Source organism: Saimiri boliviensis, chromosome 12 (assembly GCF_048565385.1).
Source record: "Saimiri boliviensis isolate mSaiBol1 chromosome 12, mSaiBol1.pri, whole genome shotgun sequence".
NCBI lineage: Eukaryota > Metazoa > Chordata > Mammalia > Primates > Cebidae > Saimiri > Saimiri boliviensis.
Genome location: NC_133460.1, coordinates 34,268,744 through 34,289,737, shown reverse-complemented (window position 1 = coordinate 34,289,737; position 20,994 = coordinate 34,268,744). Strand labels below are relative to the sequence as shown.

The 20,994-nt window shown below is 44.2% G+C and overlaps 1 protein-coding gene across 3 annotated transcripts in view; it reads left to right on the top strand.

Moving 5' to 3' along the window:
* Positions 1-20,994, top strand: part of SNX29 (sorting nexin 29) — a 596,746-nt gene that overhangs the window by 49,268 nt on the left and 526,484 nt on the right. For all 3 annotated transcript variants that reach the window (XM_074382212.1, XM_039477976.2, XM_074382213.1), the window contains exon 4: positions 11,283-11,407. In XM_074382212.1, coding sequence (XP_074238313.1) covers positions 11,283-11,407 — 125 coding nt within the window. The remainder of the gene's footprint in view (positions 1-11,282; positions 11,408-20,994) is intronic.

Sequence of the window (20,994 nt, the reverse complement as noted above, 5' to 3'; positions counted from 1 at the left end):
TCCACTGTATTTATGGTATCTTTTTGCATTTATAAAAGTAGACATTTATAAATTTTATGTAATTAATTTAGTGAACCTTAAAATTCTTTGGCTTTTGAATATTGCATCTTATCCTCAGGTTCTTCAGTATTTTTCTCAGTTATTTTTACTGTAAAGGTTTTCCTTTTTTACACTTAACATTTTTCTTTGATCTTGACCCATCTGGAATTTCATTCTGTCTGTGGTTTGTGTCAGGAGTTTATTCTTATGAAATAGGAATTTATCCTTATTTTTTTTTCAGCTCCATGATCCTTTGTGTTAATGTCATTGGTTAAGCAGCCCATTCTGCCCATCTGACTGAAGTGTTACTGTTATTATAGATGAAATGCTTCTGTATGTATTAGAATTTTTGGAGGCGCTGTCTATGCTGTTCCATCAATTTATGTTTTTAAATCTCTGTACCCCAGAACAAGAGGTGCCAAGTCCTTCCTGCCGTTGTTATTGGAATTGTGTTAAGGTTTTTTTTATTTTTATTTTTGAGACAGAGTCTCATTCTGTTGCCCAGGCTGGAGTGCACTGGCGCGATCTTGGCTCACTGCAACCTCCGCCTCCTGGATTCCAGTGATTCTCCTGCCTCAGCCTCCAGAGTAGCTGGGACTACAGGCGCATGCCACCACACCCAGCTAATTTTTGTATTTTTAGTAAAGATGGGGTGTCACCATATTGGCCAAGCTGGTCTTGAACTCCTGACCTTATGATCCACCTGCCTCAGCCCTCCAAAGTGCTGGGATTATAGGTGTGACCCACTGCACCTTGCCAAAATTGTGTTAAGTTTATATATTAATTTGGGAAGAATTGACATTTTGATTTTAGTAAGTCTTCCTATTCAGGAAAATGGTTTTTCTAGTTTTCTATTTAGTTTGATCTTTATGTTATTTAATAAAATTTTATGGTTTTCTTCATAGAGGGTTTGTCTATTTCTTGTTAAAAGTGATTTATTTTACTTTTGTTACTCTTATGCATCAAGTTCCTCTTCTAGTTTTGTGAACTTAAAAAAAAAATCAACTTTTAATGTTACAGTGTCTTTTTTTCTTCGTGCAAGTTTATGGGATATATTGTCTTTTATTGCAGTGTTTAACATTTGTGGGTTGGAAACATTTAAATCTTTTCGTAGGTCTTTTTTTTTTTTTGAGATAGAGTTTTGCTCTTGTTACCCAGGCTGGAGTGCAATGGCGCGATCTCGGCTCACCACAACCTCCGCCTCCTGGGTTCAGGCAATTCTCCTGCCTCAGCCTCCTGAGTAGCTGGGATTACAGGCATGCGCCACCATGCCCAGCTAATGTTTTGTATTTTTAGTAGAGACAGGGTTTCACCATGTTGACCAGGGTGGTCTCGATCTCTTGACCTCGTGATCCACCCGCCTCAGCCTCCCAAAGTGCTGGGATTACAGGCTTGAGCCATCGCGCCCGGCTCTTTTTTTTTTTTTTAACTTAACATTGCAATCTAACCTTTTTAAAAATGCTATTTCCAAGTTTTCTATAAGCATTTTAAGTAGTTGCATGATTCTTCTTCACCTTTAAACCATATTTCTTCATTCCTTAACTGTAGTTCAAGGCAACAGTATTTCTGGTTCTTGAAGTGCAAATACATTTTTAAATGCTTGTTTTGGAAAATGAATTAGATTCAGAAAAGTATAAAAACAAGAACACCATGACCAGTAATTCTTTTACCAAGTGGTTGTTAATTTTTTTACATAATTCCCTTAGGATTTTTTTTTTTTTTTTTTTTTTTTTTTTTTTTTTTGATACAGAGTTTTACTCTTGTTGCCCAAGCTGGAGTACAATGGCACAGTCTTGGCTCACTGCAACCTTTGCCTCCCAGGTTCAAGTGATTCTCCTGCCTCAGCCTCCTGAGTAGCTGAAATTACAAGTGTGTGCCACCATGCCTCGCTAATTTTCTGTATTTTTAGTAAAAATGGAGTTTTACCATGTTAGCCAGGCTAACTCCAGACCTCAGGTAATCTGTCTGCCTCAGCCTCCCAAAGTGCTGGGATTACAGGCATGAGCCAGCACACCCAACTTGTTTGTGTTTTTTAAGCATAACTGGGAGCCTACTTAACATACAGTTTTCTATCCTGCTTATTTTTCATTTATATTATAAAGATGTTGGATTATTAGTATAAACTCTTGGTAGATTTTTTTTTTTTTTTTTTTTTTTTAGACGGAGTTTTGCTCTTGTTACCCAGGCTGGAGTGCAATGGCACTAAGCCCCTGCCACCCTGGGTATCGAGGGCCCATCCCCAAGGGACCCTGTGGACAGCCCCATGAGCCACCGCGCCCGGCCAGTAGATATTTTTAAGACCTAAAGAGCTAATAGGTATTGCTTATGTAACCAGTTCCCCAATTGTTAAATATTTAGGCAGTTTCTAACTTTCTTTCTTTCTTTTTTTTTTTGAGACAGGGTCCTGCTCTGTCACCCATGCTAAAGTGCAGTGGTACAATCCCGGTTCCCTGCGGCCTCCACTTCCTGGGCTCAAGCAACCCTCCTTTCTCAGCTTCCTGAGTAGCTGGGACTACAGGCATGTGCAGCCATGCCCAGGGCTAATTTTTGTATTTTTTTGTGCAAACAAGGTTTCAGACTGCTGTGCCGAACTCACACCTGTAATGTTAATGCTTTTAAAAAACATTTTATTTACTTATTTTTTGGAATAGAGACAAGGTTTTGCTTTGTTGCCCAGGCTGGTTTCAAACTTCTAGCCTCAAATGATCTGCCCACTTCAGCCTCCCAAATTGCTGGGATTACAGGTGAGAGCCACTGATCCTCACCTATTCTTAGATTTATATCTTTGATTTACAGAGTGTAGTCTAGGATTGATTTCTGCTAGTGAAATTTATGGATTAAGTGTGTGAACCTTTTTAAAAAGTTAGTTAATTAAACAAATATAGCTCATGGTCTCCTTCCCTTTCCTTCGCTTCCCTTTCTTCTTCCCTTTCTCCTTCTCTTCCCCTTCCCTTTCCCTTTCCTTTTCTCTTTCTGACTCTTGCCATGTTGCCCAGACTAGCATGCAGTGGCGCCATCCCAGTTCACTGGAACTTCCATTTCCTGGGTTCAAGCAATTGTTCTGTCTCAGCTTCCTGAGTAGCTGGGATTACAGGCGCTCACCACCACATCCAGCTAACTTTTGTATTTTTAGTAGAGATGGAGTTTCACCGTGTTGGCTAGGCTGGTCAGGAACTCCTGATCTCAGGCAGTCAACCCTTGTAGGCCTCCCAAAGTGCTGAGATTATCGGTGTGAGCCGCTGCGCCTGGCCTCATGGCCCATTTCAAATGATTGTTGTGTAATGACCTTGTACTTAACTCTCTGAAACCTGATATATGGCTCATGCTGTTTATTGACAAATTTTCATAGATACAGCAGATAATCTAATCCATGTTCATGATCATACTTGGTTTTCTCAAAAAGGCTTCAGTAAAGCTGTAACATAGTAAACAGGTCACTGGGCTCACACCTGTAATCCCAGCACTTTGGAGGGCAGGGCGGGCAGATCACAAGGTCAGGAGTTTGAGACCAGTCTGGCCAATATGGTGAAACCTTGTTTCTACTAAAACTACAAAAAATTAGCCAGGCATGGTGGCGCATGCCTGTAATCCCAGCTACTTGAGAGGCTGAGGCAGGACAATTGCTTGAACCTGGGAAGTGAAGGTTGCAGTGAGCCCAGATCACGCCATTGCACTCCAGCATGGGCAGCAGAGCAAGACTCCTCAAAAAACAAAAAAAAAAGAAGGCCGGGCGCGGTGGATGAAGCCTGTAATCCCAGCACTTTGGGAGGCCGAGGCGGGTGGATCACGAGGTCAAGAGATCGAGACCATCCTGGTCAACATGGTGAAACCCTGTCTCTACTAAAAATACAAAAAATTAGCTGGGCATGGTGGCGCGTGCCTGTAATCCCAGCTACTCAGGAGGCTGAGGCAGGAGAATTGCCTGAACCCAGGAGGTGGAGGTTGCGGTGAGCCGAGATCATGCCATTGTACTCCAGCCTGGGTAACAAGAGCGAAACTCCTCCTCAAAAAAACAAACAAACAAAAAAACAAAAAAAAAAAGAATCAAGTTGAAATAGGTCCTTCTGTTCACAAGGTTAATTTGATTTAGTTCATAAAAATGCAGCATTCATGGCTGATCCTGTTGTTCTAACATTTGCCATACAAAAGTATAGGATTCTTAGAAATCTTTTAATAGAGTAGTGTGGTAGATTAAGCAATTTTGAAATATAGGACAGGGCCAAGAGCAGTGGCTCACGCTTGTAATTGCAGCATTTTGGGAAGCTGAGGTGGGTGGATCATGAGGTCAAGAGATTGAGACCATCCTGGACAACATGGTGAACCCCTGTCTACTAAAAATACAAAAATTAGCTGGGCGTGGTGGTGCACGCCTATAGTCCCAGCTACTTGGGAGGCTGAGGCAGGAAAATTGCTTGAACCTGTGAGGCAGAGGTTGCAGTGAGCTGAGCTCGCAGCACTGTGCTCAAGCTGGTGACGGAGCAAGGCTCCAGCTCCGAAAGAAAGAAAGAAAGAAAAATATGGGACAGGCTGGGTGCAGTGGCTCACTACTGTAATCCTAGCACTTTGGGAGATGGAGGCGGGCAGATCACTTGAGGTCAGGAGTTCAAGACCAGCATGCCCAACATGGTGAAATCTCATTTCTACTAAAAATACAAAAAAATTGGCCAGGCATAGTGGCACACCCCTGTAATCCCATCTACTCTGGAGGTTGAGGCAGGAGAATCTCTTGAACCTAGGAGGTGGAGGTTGCACTGAACTGAGATTGTGTCATTGCACTCTGGCCTTGAGTGACAGAATGAGACTTCATCTAAAAAAAAAAAAGAGAAATATAGGAGAAAGCTCGTGAAAACAAATGCTTGCCAAATATTAACAGAAAACTAGTTGAACTGGCGCACAGTCCAGCTATGCTGATCTTAGTGGACACTTTTAAATGCAGCAGGAGGAAGTTACTTCATTTTCCATTCACTAAATGTTTTGCTACTTTATCAGACCTTTACTGAGCACTTGGGGGAGGTTTTTTTTTTTAAAAGCAGCTTTGTTGAGGTCTAATTTACATCCCATAAAAATATACTCCTTGTAAGTACACAATTCAGTGATTTTTTTTTTTATTTTTTATATTTTTTTGAGGCCGAGTTTTGCTCTTGTGGCCCAGAATGGAGGGTAATGGCATGATCTCAGCTCACTGCAACTTCTGCCTCCTGGGTTCAACTGATTCTGCAGCCTCAGCCTCTGGAGTAGCTGGGATTACAGGGATGTGTGTGTGTGTGTGTGTGTGTGTGTGTGTGTGTGTGCACTTTTTAATAAATTTATAGTTTTCAGTTTTCACAATTCAGTTTTTGAGCATTTCTGTTATCCCCTAAAATTCCCTTGTGCTAAGTAACAGTTAATTTCTACTTTCAACCCCAGTCTTAGACAGCCACTAATTAACTGACTTTCTGTTTCTATAGCCAAATGTTCCTTGATTTATGATGGGGTTACGTCCTAATAATCCTATTGTAGAGTTGAAAATCATAAATTAAACCATGGTTATGTAGGAGAGTGTCTGTATTTACCCTTCCTAGACATTTCATGGAATCATATAGTGTGTGGTATTTGGGTCTGGCATAATATTTTCAAGGTTCTTCCATGTTGTAGCATGGATCAGTACTTTATTCATTTTTTTAGACCGAGTCTTGCTCTGTAGCGCAGGCTGGAGTGCAATGGTGCGATCTTGGCTCACCACAATCTCTGCTGTTTTTGAATTTTTAGTAGAGATGGGGTTTCCCCATGTTGGCCAGGCTGGTCTCAACCTCCTGATCTCGGGTGATCTGCCTGCCTTGACCTGCCAAAGTGCTGGAATTACGGGCGTGAGCCATTGGCCCAGCTCCTTAGTCTTTTTTTTGTTGCTAGATGATATTCCATTGTATGGATAGACAGCTTTTTTTTTTTTTTTAAGTGTACTTTATTTTATTTTATTTTATTTTTTTTGAGACGGAGTTTCACTCTTGTTACCCAGGCTGGAGTGCAATGGCGCGATCTCAGCTCACCGCAACCTCCGCCTCCTGGGTTCAGGCAATTCTCCTACCTCAGCCTCCTGAGTAGCTGGAGTTACAGGCACGAGCCACCATGCCCAGCTAGTTTTTTGTATTTTTAGTAGAGACGGGGTTTCACCATGTTGACCAGGATGGTCTCGATCTCCTGACCTCGTGATCCACCCGCCTCAGCCTCCCAAAGTGCTGGGATTACAGGCTTGAGCCACCGCGCCCGGCCTAAGTGTACTTTAAGTTCTGGGGTGCATGTGCAGATCTTGCAGGATTGTTGCATAGGTACACACATGCTGTGGTGGTTTGCTATCTCCATCCCAGATAGACAACTTTTTATTTATCCATTCATCTGGGAAACAGCTGTATACCTAAAAATTTGGAGTGGTTTTGTTGACTGCTGCTGCTGCTGCTGCAAATTTTTTTTCCCCTTGAGTTAGGGCCTGGCTCTGTGACCCAGGCTGGATTGTAGTGGCACAATCTAGGCTTACTTCAGTCTCTGTCTCCCAGGCCATCTTCTCACTTCAGCCTCTCAAGTAGCTGAGACTATAGGCACGTGCCACCACATCCGGCTAGTTTTTGTAGTTTTAGTACAAAATCTCATGTTTGCCATGTTGCCCAGGCTGGTCTTGAACCCTGCATTCAAAGCAATCTGCCTGCCTTGGCTTCCCAAAGTGTTGAGATTACAGGCGTGAACCATCGTGGCCGGCGTGACTGGTACTTCTTTTTTTGTTTTTGAGACAGTCTTGCTCTGTTGCCCAAGCTGGAGTACAGTAGTGTGATTTTGGCTCATTGTAACCTATGCCCCCAGGGTTCAAGGAATTCTCCTGCATCAGCCTCCTGAGTGGCTGGAATTACAGGTGACTGCCATCACATCCAACTAGTTTTTGTGTCTTAAGTAGAGATGAGATTTCACCATGTTGGCAGGCTGGTCTTGAACGCCTGGCCTCAAGTGATCCACCCACCTTGGCCTCCCAAAGTGCTGGGATTATAAGTGTGAGCTACTGTACCCCACCTCACTGGTGCTTTTTAAAAAATTAAAATAATCCTGTTGTTAAGTGACCCACTTCTTTAAAATGATATTCCTAGTTCATTAAGTTGGAATGGAAGTGTGATATGATCAAATGGCAAGGAGGCAGCTGACCTCCATAGTGAAGCCAGGGTGTTTATAGCAGAGAGCATTCTGAGAAATTGCAGAGACTAGGCCCAGAAAATAAGGAAACCCTAGCCCTGTCAAGTGAGACCCTATCTCTACAAAAAATAAAAAAAATTAGCTGCATATGGTAGTGCATGACCATAGTCTCACTCACTTGGTAGGCTGAGGTGGGAGGATCGTTTGAGCCTGGGAGGTTGAGGCTGCAGTGAGCCATGATTACACCACCACACTCCAGCCTGGGCAATAGAGCAAGACCCTGTCTCAGAAAAAAAAAAAGGGAAAGAAAAAAGAAAATAAAGGACTGTACTAAAGCTAGTGCCCCTTTCATTTTTTGGGAATTATCATCTATTGCTTCCCATATAAGATGGGAAGCAATGGAAAGCTTTAGTGTGACATGCTGTATGTCATAGTCATAAGTTGGTGCTTCTGTAATGTGTCCACCAGAAGCTAAAGAGTAGATTCCTGTGCTTGGACAAGTATGTTCTATTTGATTCAGTAGTTTTAACTGACCTGGATTCAAATGACAAATTATATGAAATCTCCTGAGATGCATCTCCCACCAAAATGTACATCAGGTTTATAATCTTGAGTTCCCTGACTAGAGAGATCATGTTGGTCACATTCTCTATGGCAACCAGGCATGGCGCTAAGTGCATGGGAGCTCACAGTTAGCAGGAGCAGGCAGCCCTGGAAATCCGACTGTTGTTAACAGAGTGGCGAGCACTGTATTAAGAGGAAGCTCAGAATGAGGAAACATTCAGAAAGGCTTACTGGAGGAGGGAATACGAGAGCTAAGTCTTTTTTTTTCTTTTGAGACTGTGTTTTGCTCTTGTTGCCCAGGCTGGAGTGCAATGGTACAATCTCAGCTCAGCAGCCTCTGCCTCCTTAATTCAAGCGATTCTCCTGCCTCAGCCTCCCGAGTAGCTGGGATTACAGGCATTTGTCACCACACCTAGCTAATTTTTGTGTGTGTGTGTGTGTGTATATATATATATATATATATATATATATATATATATATTTTTTTTTTTTTTTTTTTTTTTTTTTTTTTTCTTTTAGTAGAGACTGGATTTCACCATGTTGGCCAGGCTGATCTGGACTCCTGACCCCAGGTGATCCATCTGCCTGGCCTTCCACAGTGCTGGGATTACAAGTGTGAGCCACTGCGCCTGGCCAAGAGCTGAGTCTTGAATGACCAGTAGATAGTGCTCAGATCCAAAGGGGAGGTGGAAAGGGGACATGGGGAGATGTTAAGTAGAATGGTCTTTGGCAAGGAAGGCATCATAATGATCTAATTATAGGACTAGCATCCACCTGGATATTCGTGCATATTAGGTTAATTGTGACCTGTGTGCCTCTGTAACACAGTACTGATGATATAACCCAAACCTTGGGGACTGGATTTGTGCAGTTCACCTGCATTCCATTCCTCTTAGGGCCCTGGTTTTATCTAGAGCTGGCTGGGCAGTTACTGACTTGTGCATTGGAACCAAGCAAACTGATAGTGATTGTTGAGTTGATTGCTGTATTTGCAAAAGATTATTTTAAAGATAGAGGCTTTGGTTAATTACAGGGAACTCTCAACACACTCCAGGTTTTTGTTTTTGTTTTTTTTCCTTTGTCTCTCTGAGACAGACAGCTGATCTGGGTCAGTGTTCCTGTGTGCCATGGTTTTGGTTTCTGTGGTATTTACAGAGTTTTGGTGATGTCCCAGCTTTCAGGAAGTCTTAAAATACATGCCTGTGTGTACAGAGACTAGCATATACACATCTATAATAATTAAGAGTGGTATCTGCCCAGAAAAGAGGCTTGTTTCAATGTAGGGGAGTATTGTGGGATCTCTGGTTCAAGGTTAATCATTCATTTACCTACCCACTGGAAAAACATTTGTGGGGCACACACTATGTACCAGGTACTGAGCTAGGTGTCAGGGATCCGGGAAAGATAATATAGAAGGTGAAAACCAAGCAGTGTTGTTAAGGGGAAGTATTCGATTTGTGATGGCTAATACGCTTCTTTCTGTGGAGGGCCAGCTGTGGTCATTTGCCAGTGGTGGCCTACAATGCTGGGATGGATTAGTGATGTCTGTCATGGGCATAGAATACAGTGAAAAGGTAGGAATGCTGTTGATTGGCTGATGCTGTGTTAGGGTTGTCTGGTATAGACAGATGACAAGTAAAGATTGAGTAAGGACATTTATCTGAGAATAAAGGATGTTTGTTTTGGTGATATTGGGGATGGAGGAAAGTACATTGGATCAACTTGTGAGGATGGGGTTTAGGTACAGATGTCGCTGCTTATTGTGCAGTTTTCAGGAGGTCATTTAAGTGTCCTTAGCTGCAGCTTCTTCAAGTGTAAAATAGAGATAATAATACTTGTCTCATCTATATCATAGTGTTGATGAGAGGAGTAAAATAATGGATGTGAAAATATTTTACTACCCACAGAGTGATAAACATGTAGAGTATTGTTAACACGGGTGTCAGGATGGGTGGAGCAGCAAATGCCCAAGGCCGGGCGAGGCTGAGCCGGTTGGCGGTGGCCTCAGGGCCTTTGCACTGGGCCTGTCTGTCCAGCTTCCTGCCCTTGTCATGTCCAGCTTATAACTCCAAGGCCACCTCCATTCAGCCCACAGAATCTAAGCCTGTCCCTGCCCCATCACCACCTGCCACCTCCCACCTCCCACCACCCACCTCATCCTGTCTTTTTTTTTTTTTTTTTTTTTTTTTTTTTTGAGACGGAGTTTTGCTCTTGTTACCCAGGCTGGAGTGCAATGGCATGATCTCGGCTCACTGCAACCTCCGCCTCCTGGATTCAAGCAATTCTCCTGCCTCAGCCTCCTGAGTAGCTGGGATTACAGGCACGCGCCACCATGCCCAGCTAATTTTTTGTATTTTTAGTAGAGACGGGGTTCCACCATGTTGACCAGGATGGTCTCGATCTCTTGACCTCGTGATCCACCCGCCTCGGCTTCCCAAAGTGCTGGGATTACAGGCTTGAGCCACCGCGCCCGGCCATCCTGTCTTTTTTACTTCTAAGTTTTGATTAACTGAAATGGTCTGGTTAACTTATTTGTGTACCTCCCTTTGCTAGAACCATGCACATGAGTGAGGCAGAAACCTTGCCTGTCTCACTCCCACCTTCATCTCCTCAGAGCCTAGAGCAGTGTGTGGCATGTGGGAGATGTTCAGAATTTCTGCACGTTTGTTGCATGAGTGAGTGGAAGGGGCTCAGTAGTGTCCACAGACTGAATCAGGCAGAGACTTGGGAGCCCTGAGAAGATTGCTAAGAATCAAGTGTAATTGCTGTGACCTCATCTCTTTGTTCCTGAATCTCTTATTTCTTTGGTTATTGAGAAACAATTTCAATTAAATGCACAGTAATTGTAACTTAATTGAAAATTCCATTAACTGACAATCTGAGTTCACAATGTAATCTCTTATAACAGAATAAAAAACAAGAGTCAGAATTCATATGATTGTTATTTTTAGAGCATGTAATCTCTTATAACAGAATCAAGAACGAGAATCAGAAAAAAAAAATATATATATATATTTTAGAGCATATAACAGGCCATGAAATCACACACTGTTTCCAATTTGGCAGCCTGGTAAATTCAGTCTCCAAAAACATAATCTTGTTTTGAACTACATGTGATATGAATTAGAGTTAAAACTTGTGAATTGGATGCAATTAACATCCAACTGCTCCCCACATGGAACTGATTGGTTTTTAACTTGTTGTCCTCCCCCCCCACCCCCCACTGCACCCCTGACAGCTGGCACCAGTCCCTATTCCCTTGTTCCCTGTGAATTGTTACTGTGCCAGTCTGATGTATATGGGTAGACTATGCTGGACATCCTGAGCTCTGTGAAATGAACATCAACACGGGAGGTGTGTGGAGTGTCGCAGGTTAGTTACCCAGCCTGCAGATCCAGGTGTCTCCTGTTTGCCTTCACACGGAATTTTACACCTGGCAGCTTACTCACTCCCTGGAGATGCTGGGGCTGCCCTAGTTGGTACTCCCTTTTCGGGGGGGGACTGATGAGTCATTGGTTCTCTCCCAGGGTCACCTGTCTGTGTGCCCAGTTTGAAGCCGTCCTACAGCATGGCTTGAAGAGGAGTCGAGGATTGGCACTCACAGCAGCAGCGATCAAGCAGGCAGCGGGCTTTGCCAGCAAAACCGAAACAGGTACTGCTCTGCCTGGCCATAGCTTGGAGGAGCTTGTGTTCCTTCTGCTCTCTCTTTTTCTTTTTTGTTTATTTTTTAATAGTGGGCGGGGAAGTCATTGTGTGGGACTTGGTGGTGGTATGTGTGCACACAGAAATCTATGTCTTAATTGTAGTCAAAACGTTATGGTGTTGTCTGGCATCTGAATTTAAATGAAGTCATCTTTTGTGCAGAATTCTCAGAGCCACATGGTACAGTCTCCTCTGGGTTCAGGGATCTGCAGCACACTGGTTTATTTCACCAGTGTGGCGTGCCAGTTGCTGGGAAATTAATAATCTGTTTTAATTTGATGCCTGAGGATAGCATGGCATTTCATAATTAAATGTCTTAAACACCAGCAACAGAAACCCCAGAGATTGTGTTATCATCCAATTTAATGTTGGAAAAACATTTCCATGTGAATGACAGGCACATGCTAAATAATAACTATTAACACTTAGTGCTTAGTGCAAGCCTTGCACTTTGATATAAATTAACTCGTTCAGTCCTTCGATAGCTCTGTGAGTAGTAGGGACCTTTATTATCACCACTGTACAGATGAGGAAACTGTTCATGGTGTTCTACTTTGGAGCTGAACCTTGAAGTGGATCATGTCATGTAACAAATGTCCTGTGGTTTCCTCCTCCCCTGAGCTTTCAGTTCGAGCCCTGCCTGTGGCTGCTGCTGGGAATCCTGGAATCTTTCTTATCACTTTGATATATCAGTGTCATTGCTGAGTAAAATGTGCTGTCTTCAGCTGGTTCCCCTTTCACAGCCAAAAGTTGGACCTTGTTGCATTTAGTGGCAGTGGTGGAAATTCTGTGCTCACAGAATTTTTAGTCTTTCCCTCTTCCTCCTGTTGCTGTATTATGCTTTCTTTTTTCTCAGCCCTTCAACAGCTCTATTTATTTATTTATTTATTTATTTATTTATTTATATCTATTTAGAGCTGGGGACTTGCTTCGTTGCCCATGCTGGAGTGTAGTGGTGTGATCATGGCTCACTGAAGCCTGGAACTCCTAGGCTCAAGTGATCCCCTTGCTGAGCCTCTGAAGTAGCTGGGACTGCAGGCTTGCACCACCATGACTGGCTGGTTTTTAAACTTTTTTAGAGATAGGGATCTCATTCTGATGGCCAGGCTGATCTTAAACTCCTGGACTTGAGTGATCCTTCATCTCAGCCTGCCAACTAGCTGGGATTACAGATGTCAGCCACCGTGCCTGGGTCCAGCAGATCTTTTTTTTTCTCTTATTGAGATGGAGTCTTGCTTTCTTGCCAGGCTGGAGTGCAGTGGTGCAGTCTCGGCTTACTGCACCCTCTGCCTCCTGGGTTCAAGCAATACTCTTCCTCAGCCTCTTGAGTAGCTGGGATTACAGGTGTGTGCCACCATGCCTGGCTAATTTTTGTAGTTTTAGTAGAGATGGGGTTTTGCCACGTTGACCAGGCTGGTCTTGAACTCCTGACATTGTGATCCGCCCACCTTGGCCTCCCAAAGTGCTGGGATTACAGGTGTGAGCCATTGTGCCCGGCCTTGGTACATGTGATATTTTGATACATGCATAGAATGTGTAATGACTTCAACAGATCTTTGTTTTTTTTTTCTCTCTCTCTTTGGGCAGTCTCCTGGGGCTAGAGTAGGCTCAGAGAGGCTCCTAGATCTTTGATTCTTGTTTATTTTACCAGTTACTCATTTTCAGAAATGAATCAAAGAATAGTCTGAAAGACTCAGACTGCCCAAAGAAAGAGAAAAAGAGGCAAAGATCTGTTGTAGTCATTATGCATTCTGTGCATGTATCAAAATATCACACATACCACATAAATATGTACAATTATTACCTACCAATAAGATAATGAGAGCACGGTGGCTCACATTTAGAATTGCTTGAACCCAGGAGACAGAGGTTGCGGTGAGTTGAGATCGTGCCAATGCACTCCAGCCTGGGCGACAGAACGAGACTGAGTCTCAAAAAAAATTACAAGGTGATTGGTGCTGTTCAGAATACACCAGAGACACAGTTACTGTTGCTGAGCTGCCTGTAAAATTTAAGTTGTAATCTTCCCTGTCTGTTCAGCAGCCTTGGGCGCTGAGGATCTTCTGACTTTGAAACACTGCCTTCCCCTGCTTTCTGCGATGCCATAGCCTCCTGGCACGCTTTCTTCTTCTTTTCTGATCCTTCTTGGCATATCACTTCTGTACCCTCAAGTATTATTCATGCTTGGATTCATTGTTGGCTCTTGTTTCTACGCATATTGTTTGGATTCGTTGGTGAAGTTGCTATGTATGTGCCTTTTATTCTTAGTCAGACTTGCAGCCCAGATCCCTTCCTTGAACTCTTGTCTCTTGAATGTCTATTTGGTTGTAAAGCATGGGCTCATTGGCCTCCAAGACTGAATTCTGATCTTCATCCATATGTGTTCCTGTGTTTCTTGCTTAGTAAATGGCTCTGCCCTTTACCCAGGTTTCCTGGACCGCTCTTGGGCTTCCTCCTAGCCTTCTCCTGCTTCTCTGCTCCTAAACCAGTCCTGCACAGAGCACTGTTTTCTGTCTCTCATATGGGTCCCTGAGCTATTCGCAGCTTCTCTATCCTCAGTGAGTTCTTTCCTTTCTCCCCAAGTTGTGTATTTCTGCTTTCAGTCTTGATCAGCTCTAAGCCACTTTGCGCATCATGGAGTAGTCTTCTTTAATGACCGTCCCACTCCCTGACTTATTCCGCATACCTCCACTGACTTAAAGCTCTTCCATGGGTCTCTTGTAGAGTTGGGACAAAGCACCCAGTTCTTGACATGGCTTCTAGGGCTCTCTCCCCGACTGCCTGTCTCTGTTCTACCTCGTATGCTGTGCTGTACACCAGGGCTGACAGGCAGTGGCAGGTAAAACATCACCATTCTTATATCCAGTTGGCAAAGAAATGGTGGCCTGAGCCCCACAAGCTCCCTTCCTGCCATGCCCCTGCCTTGGGACTCTTGGGACCTCTCCACAATTCAGCAACTAAAGCACTAAGGGCAGCTCATGTGTGGGGCAGGGCCTTCAGCGCCACTGCCTGTGCCTTGCTTGGTGCCTCTCACTAATTTAGATGATTCAGTCCTGTATTTGTTTTTATTTTTATTTTTTTTGAGACCGCATCTTGCTCTGTCACCCAGGCTGGAGTGCAGTGGCGCGACCTCGGCTCATTGCAGCCTCTGCCTTCTGGGTTCAAGCGATTGTTGTGCTTCAGCCTCCCGAGTAGCTAGGTCTACAGACATGTACCACCATACCTCCTAATTTTTGTATTTTTAGTAGAGATGGGGTTTTCCCATGTTGGCCAGGCTGGTCTTGAACTCCTGACCTCAAGTGATGTGACTGCCTCAGACTCCCAAAGTGCTGGGATTACAGGCATGAGCCACTGTACCTGGACCAATCCTGTATTTTGAACAGCCCTCCTGGTTTCTACTGTCTTGAAACTCTTCAAGTCTGGGAGTTCTTCCCTTCCGCTGCCCTCTTTCCTTCTTCAACTCTAACCCAAGCTCCTACTGGCCAAATTTCTATTCTCTCTTTTAAAAAAAAATATATATGGCAAAATCTACATAATATTTCCCATTTCAGCCATTTGAGGTGTACAATTCAGTGTAAGTGTACTTAACGTACATTCACATTATTGTACAATAGTCATTACCATCATTCATCTCAGAATCTTTCCATTTTTAGAAACCAAAACTGTGTACTTATTAAACACTAACACACACTTTCCCAGACTCCTGCCTCCGGCAGCCAATATTCTACTTTCTGCCTTAGTGCATTCTACTTTGGATTCCTTGTATAAATGGAATCATGCAATAATTGTTTTTTTGTGTCTGGCTTCATTTAGCATAACATCTTCAAGGATCATCCATGTTGTAATATGTGTCAGAATTTCCTTCTTTTTAAAGGCTGAATAATATTTTTGAGGGTATGTAGAGCCGATACTTTGTTTATTCCCATGACAGTTGGGTGTCTTCCAATTATGGGTGTCTCCCATTTATGGGCTATTGTGAATGGTACTGCTGTGAATATGGAGCTACAAATATTTGTTTTTTCCACTTTTAATTCTTTTGGGGCATATACCCAGAAGGAGAATCCTGGATCATATGGTAATTCCATGTTTAAGTTTTTAGGAATCATCAGAGGGTTTTCCATAATGGTTTACCATGTTACATTCCCATTAGCAATGCACAAGAGGTCCAATTGCTCCACATACTTGCCAACTCCATAGCCTTACCAATGCTAGTATTTATTTATTTATTTTTTAAGACGGAGTCTTAATAAATAAATATTAACTCTTTCGCCAGGCTAGAGTGCTATAGCACGATTGTTGCTCACTGCAACCTCCATCTCTTGGATTCAAGCGATTCCCCTGCCTCAGCCTCCTGAGTAGCTGGGACTAAAGGCATGCGCCACCATGCCCGGATAATTTTTTTGTGTTTTAGTAGAGATATGGGGTTTTACCATGGCCAGGATGGTGTTGATCTCCTGACCTCATGATCTGCCCATCTCGGCCTCCCAAAGTGCTGAGATTACAGGTGTGAGCCACTGCACCCAGCCTGATTTTTTATTTTAATTAATTTATTTTTGTGAGACGGAGTCTCACTCTGTTGTCCAGGCTGGAGTGTAGTGGTGCGATCTTGGCTCACTGCAGCCTCCGCCTCCTGAGTTCAGGTGATTCTCCTGCCTCAGCTTCCTGAGTAGCTGGAATTTCAAGCATGCGTCACTGTGCTTGCCTAATTTTTGTATTTTTAGTGGAGAGAAGTTTTTACCATGTTGGTCAAGCTGGTCTTGAACTCCTGGCCTCAAGTAATCTGCCTGCCTTGGCCTCCCAAAGTTGTGGGTGTACAGGCGTGAGCCACTACACTCAGCTTATGCTGGTTTTTTAAATTAGAGAAGAGGTATAGAGCTTTAATTGTGTACATGGTAAGAACCAGAGAGTGATTACCACCCCCCTTTTTTCATATATATGTGTATAATAATAATTATTTTTTTATAGGGACAGAGTCTTCCTATCTTGCCCAGGCTGGTCTCAAACTCCTTGCCCTAGGTGATCCTCCCACCTTGGCCTCCGAAAGTGCTAGGATTCCAAGCCTGAGCCACCGTATCTGGCTTCCTCTTTTATGTTTTCATAATTGCCATCCTTCACATTGCATGTGAAGTGGTATCTCATATGGTTTTGTTCTCTTCTCTTTTGAAGTTTCAGAATTGTTTTAAAAAGCCGCTCATGAGCTCCCTACGTGGTTCAGCTGGACTGTGCCCCTCTTATAGTCCCGACTTCTTCTTTCATCAGACCTATGTATGGCACTACCTGTTTGCTTTTTCCTTTTCTTTTTTTTTGAAACAGAGTTTTGCTCTGTCCCAGCCTGGAGTGCAGTGGTGCGATCTTGGCTCACTGCAACCTCCAACTCCCAGATTTAGCAATTTTCCTGCCTCAGCCTCCTGAGAAGCTGGGATTACAGGCATGTGCCACCACGCCCAGCTAATTTTTATATTTTAGCAGAGATGGGGTTTCACCTTGTTGACCAAGCTGGTCTGAAACAACTGACCTCAGGTGATCCGCCTGCCTGGGCCTCCTGAAGTGCTGAGATGACAGGTATGAGCTACCTCACCTGGCCACGCTACCTGTTTTCTTAATGTTTCTCTCTTTTGAAGGTAGTGAGCAACTGGGTCTAACCTCACTCATCCTTGTAGCTCCAGTGTCTTGCAAGGCACCTGGCCCCCTGCATAGTAGAGGCCACCAAAAGACTGCATTCAAAATAACCACTCGAGGATCCTGACTTTAGGGCACGCTGCTCATTTTCCCAGGAAGCGGATGCCCTACCCTCAGCGGTCTGTACACATCTTCACAGTCAGTGGGAAGCAGCGGGTGCTAATATACCCACAACTGTAAAATGAGAGAGACCGACTTCCTTGATCCTCAGCGGGGATTTTTGAAAACGGTTGGTTGCACTCAAAGCAGAATTTGTATTTTGCTTCATTGGGTCACCTTGGGTAACAATTTCATTTCTGTAGAAAAATTAATTTTGTAGGGAGCTGATGCGCCAGGGGAGCCCTGGTCCATCCTTTTGATGGTGAGCGGAAGTCCGCTTCCTCACCCTCCCATCCCTGCTTTCAGTTCCCTGTTGGTGTTTTTCTTTTGTATTCATGAACGTGCAAATCAGCTGCTTTTGGTGAGGGAAGCCTTGGAAGGATGTCTGCTAAAGATGCAGAGAAAATGCTGAACTCCACTGAGGTGAAAAAAGTGGTTGACAACTGGCAGTAAGAAACTGGCCTTACAGAGGAAGTCAGAAGCCAGCGTGCTGTGCCCCTTGGTCTCTGTGTTAACTCCTGGGTCGCTGGATCATGGGGCTGTCCACAGGGTCCCTTGGGCATGGGCCCTCGATACCCAGGGTGGCAGGGGCTTAGGCCAGTGTCTGTTTACTAAGGGGTATGAACATGTCCCAGCATGTTAAGATCTAGTGGAGCTGGACTGATACTTTTTGGGCAAATGCGATTTCTGCTTGTTTCAAAAGTGTTTAATCCTGATATCTTATAAATTAAGACTTAGGCCTGTAATCCCAGTACTATAGGAGGCCGAGGTGGGTGGATAACTAGAGGTCTGGAGTTTGAGACCAGCTTGGCCAACATGGTAAAACCCTGTCAGCTGGTGGTGGTGGTAGGCATTTATAATTCCAGCTACTTGAGAGGCTGAGGCAGGAGAACTGCTTGAACCCGGGAGGTGGAAGTTGCAGTGAGCTGAGATCACGCCCTGGCACTCCAGCCTGGGTAACAGTGACTCTACCTCAAAAAAAAAAAAGACTTGGCTAGGCACCGTGGCTCATGCCTGTAATCCCAGCACTTTGGGAGGTCGAGGTAGGCCGATCACCTGATGTCAGGAGTTTGAGAGCAGCCTGACCAACATGGTGAAACCCCGTCTCTACTAAAAATACAAAAATTAGCTGGTCATGGTGATGGCATGCCTGTAATCCCAGCTACTCGGGTAGCTGAGACTGGAGAATTGCTTGAACCCAGGAGGTGGAGGTTGCAGTGAGTAGAGGTCGTGCCACCACACTCCAGCCTGGGCAACAAGAGCGAGACTCCATCTCAAAAGAGACTGAGTTAGGCCTCTGAGTTGTCAGTTTTTAGATCACAGTTATCCAGGCTATGAGCTATGAGTTCCATGAGTCCTTTGCCTTGCTCCTGTCAGAATGTAAATGACTCTTCAGATTATGATGGCGTATGCCCCTAAAAGGAAGTAAGACACAGTTTTAGAAGTACTTCTTAGAAATTACCTACTTTTTTTTTTTTTTTTTTTTTTTAAAAGAAACAGGGTCTTGCTCTGTTGCCAGGCTAGAGCGCAGTGGCGGAATCATGGCTCTCTGCAGCCTTAAACTAATGGGCTCATGCGATCCTCCCACTTCAGCCTCTTGAGTAGCTGGGACTACACGTGCATGCCACCATGCCTGGTTAATTTATTTCCCACTCTTTAATAAAGGAGGTGCTGTGTTGTACACTCTTGTAGAATGGTATTATGCTGAGCTCTGGCTCTGGAAGGCAGTCCTGTGGCTAGTTGGAAGATGGCCAAGTGACAGAATGCAGCCCCTTGTTGGAACTCTGCTCTGCCAATCTGTTTGTGCCTTGTAGTCAGGCTTGCTCAGTTTGGGGTGTGACAGATTTGGGAGCACCTGTACTCACCGAGTTCTCAGGCTGGCACATGAGTGAACTTGGTTTACCTTTGTTCCTGGCATGGCTCATACCATGTGTGGCTGATTCTGTTAGATTCCGCCCTCTATCTTTTTTCGGCTTTTATAGAACCTAGATTTTTCTCGAGGTGGTGGTGTGTCCTCCTTTATCCTGGTGAGGGATCCTGAAGGATTAAGCCAGTTTTGTGTTTTGTTCTCTGCTCCCTTGTGATTTTCTGGGATTACTTGTTCTTTCCTGGTAACAGGGGCGATAGAGCTGGCTTCATCCAGTTTCCTTTCTTCATGCTCAACTGTGAATGAGATGCCCAGAGTTACGACAGTCCTCTGGGACAGTGAGGTCAAAAGGTTGGAGATTCTGGCCTGACATAGCCTTTGTATCTCTGGCCTACTGCCAGACTAACCCAGCTCCATGGCGTTGGATTTTCTTTGTGTGTGGGTTTTGGTTTTGTTTTGATTTGTTTTTAGAAACAAGGCCTTGCTCTGCGACCCAGGCTGGAGTGCAGTGGTACAATCGTAGTTCATTCCAGCCTCAAACTCCTAGCCTCCAGGGATTCCTCTGCCTCAGCCTCCCGGGATTCCTCTGCCTCAGCCTCCCAAGTAGCTGAGACCACAGGTGTGTGCTGTCATACCCAGCTCCTTGTAGCTGGGTTTTCTGTTTCCTTTTTTAGAGATGGGGTTTTACTGTGGGACCCAGGCTGGTCTTGGGTTTTCTGTTTTTTTTTTTTTTTTTTTTTTTTTTTTGGGTGGTGGTTATTGTTGTTGAGCAGTGCTTTGTTTGTTTTGGGGCACTGTTGTCACACCGATGAGACGCCTGTCACCTGCCATGGCTGTGGAGCACAGCTGTTGCTTAGTGCCTGGCGTGTTCTTGGTCTTCTGTAGTTGATTGTTAGATGACTGAAGAACATACCCTGTCTCACTGCATTAGTTCCTGTGGTTGCAAATGATAGAAAGTCCTTTAGACTGATTTAAGAGGAAAAAAAAAAAGGCTGGACGCGGTGGCTCATGCCTATAATCGCAGCACTTTGAGAGTCCGAAGCAGGCAGATCACCTGAGGTTGGGAGTTAGAGACCAGGCTGACCAATCTGGAGATACCCCATCTCTACTAAAAATACAAAATTAGCTGGGCATGGTGGCGTGTGCCTGTAATCCCAGCAACTTGGGAGGCTGAAGCAGGAGAATCGCTTGAATCCAGGAGACAGAGGTTGTGGTGAGCTGAGATTGTATCATTGCACTCCAGCCTAGGCAACAAGAGCGAAACTCTGTCTCAAAAAAAAAAAAAAAAGAAAAGAAAAGAAAAAAATATCCCAATGAATCTGTAAGGGAAAATAAAATAAACTAAACGATGAAGGACATTTATTTACTGACTCAAGTAACTAAGAGTTCATATCGGAGTTGAGTTGGATTCAGGGGTCCTGCCTTCTCTCAAATTCGTTTCCATCTGTCTTTCAGCACAGCTTCTCTGTGATTTCTAGATGTGGTCTCTCTACATGATGGGGTGGAAAATGGCCCCAGGTGACTCCAGGTTTCCATGATTATTAGAGATCCTGCTTCTAGAATGGGGTTGGCACACTGCCTCCTTAAGGGCCATATTATAGGCTTCGTTAGCGATGCAATCTCCATTGCAAGGACTCAGCTCTGCCAGTAGAGCAGAAACTTGGCCACAGACAATATGGGAGCAAGTGGGTGTGGCTGTGTTCCAGTAACACTATGCTTACAAAAACAGTCTGCAGGCCAGATTTGACCCCAGGCCATACTTTGCTGACTTCAGCTCCTGGAGGAGACAAAGCCTCTCTTCTAGTGGTTCCAGTAGAACTTGGCCCAGGGCTAAGACTAGGGTGAGGTCAGTGAGACACTCACTTTGGCCACAAAACTGAAGGCGGTGCCAA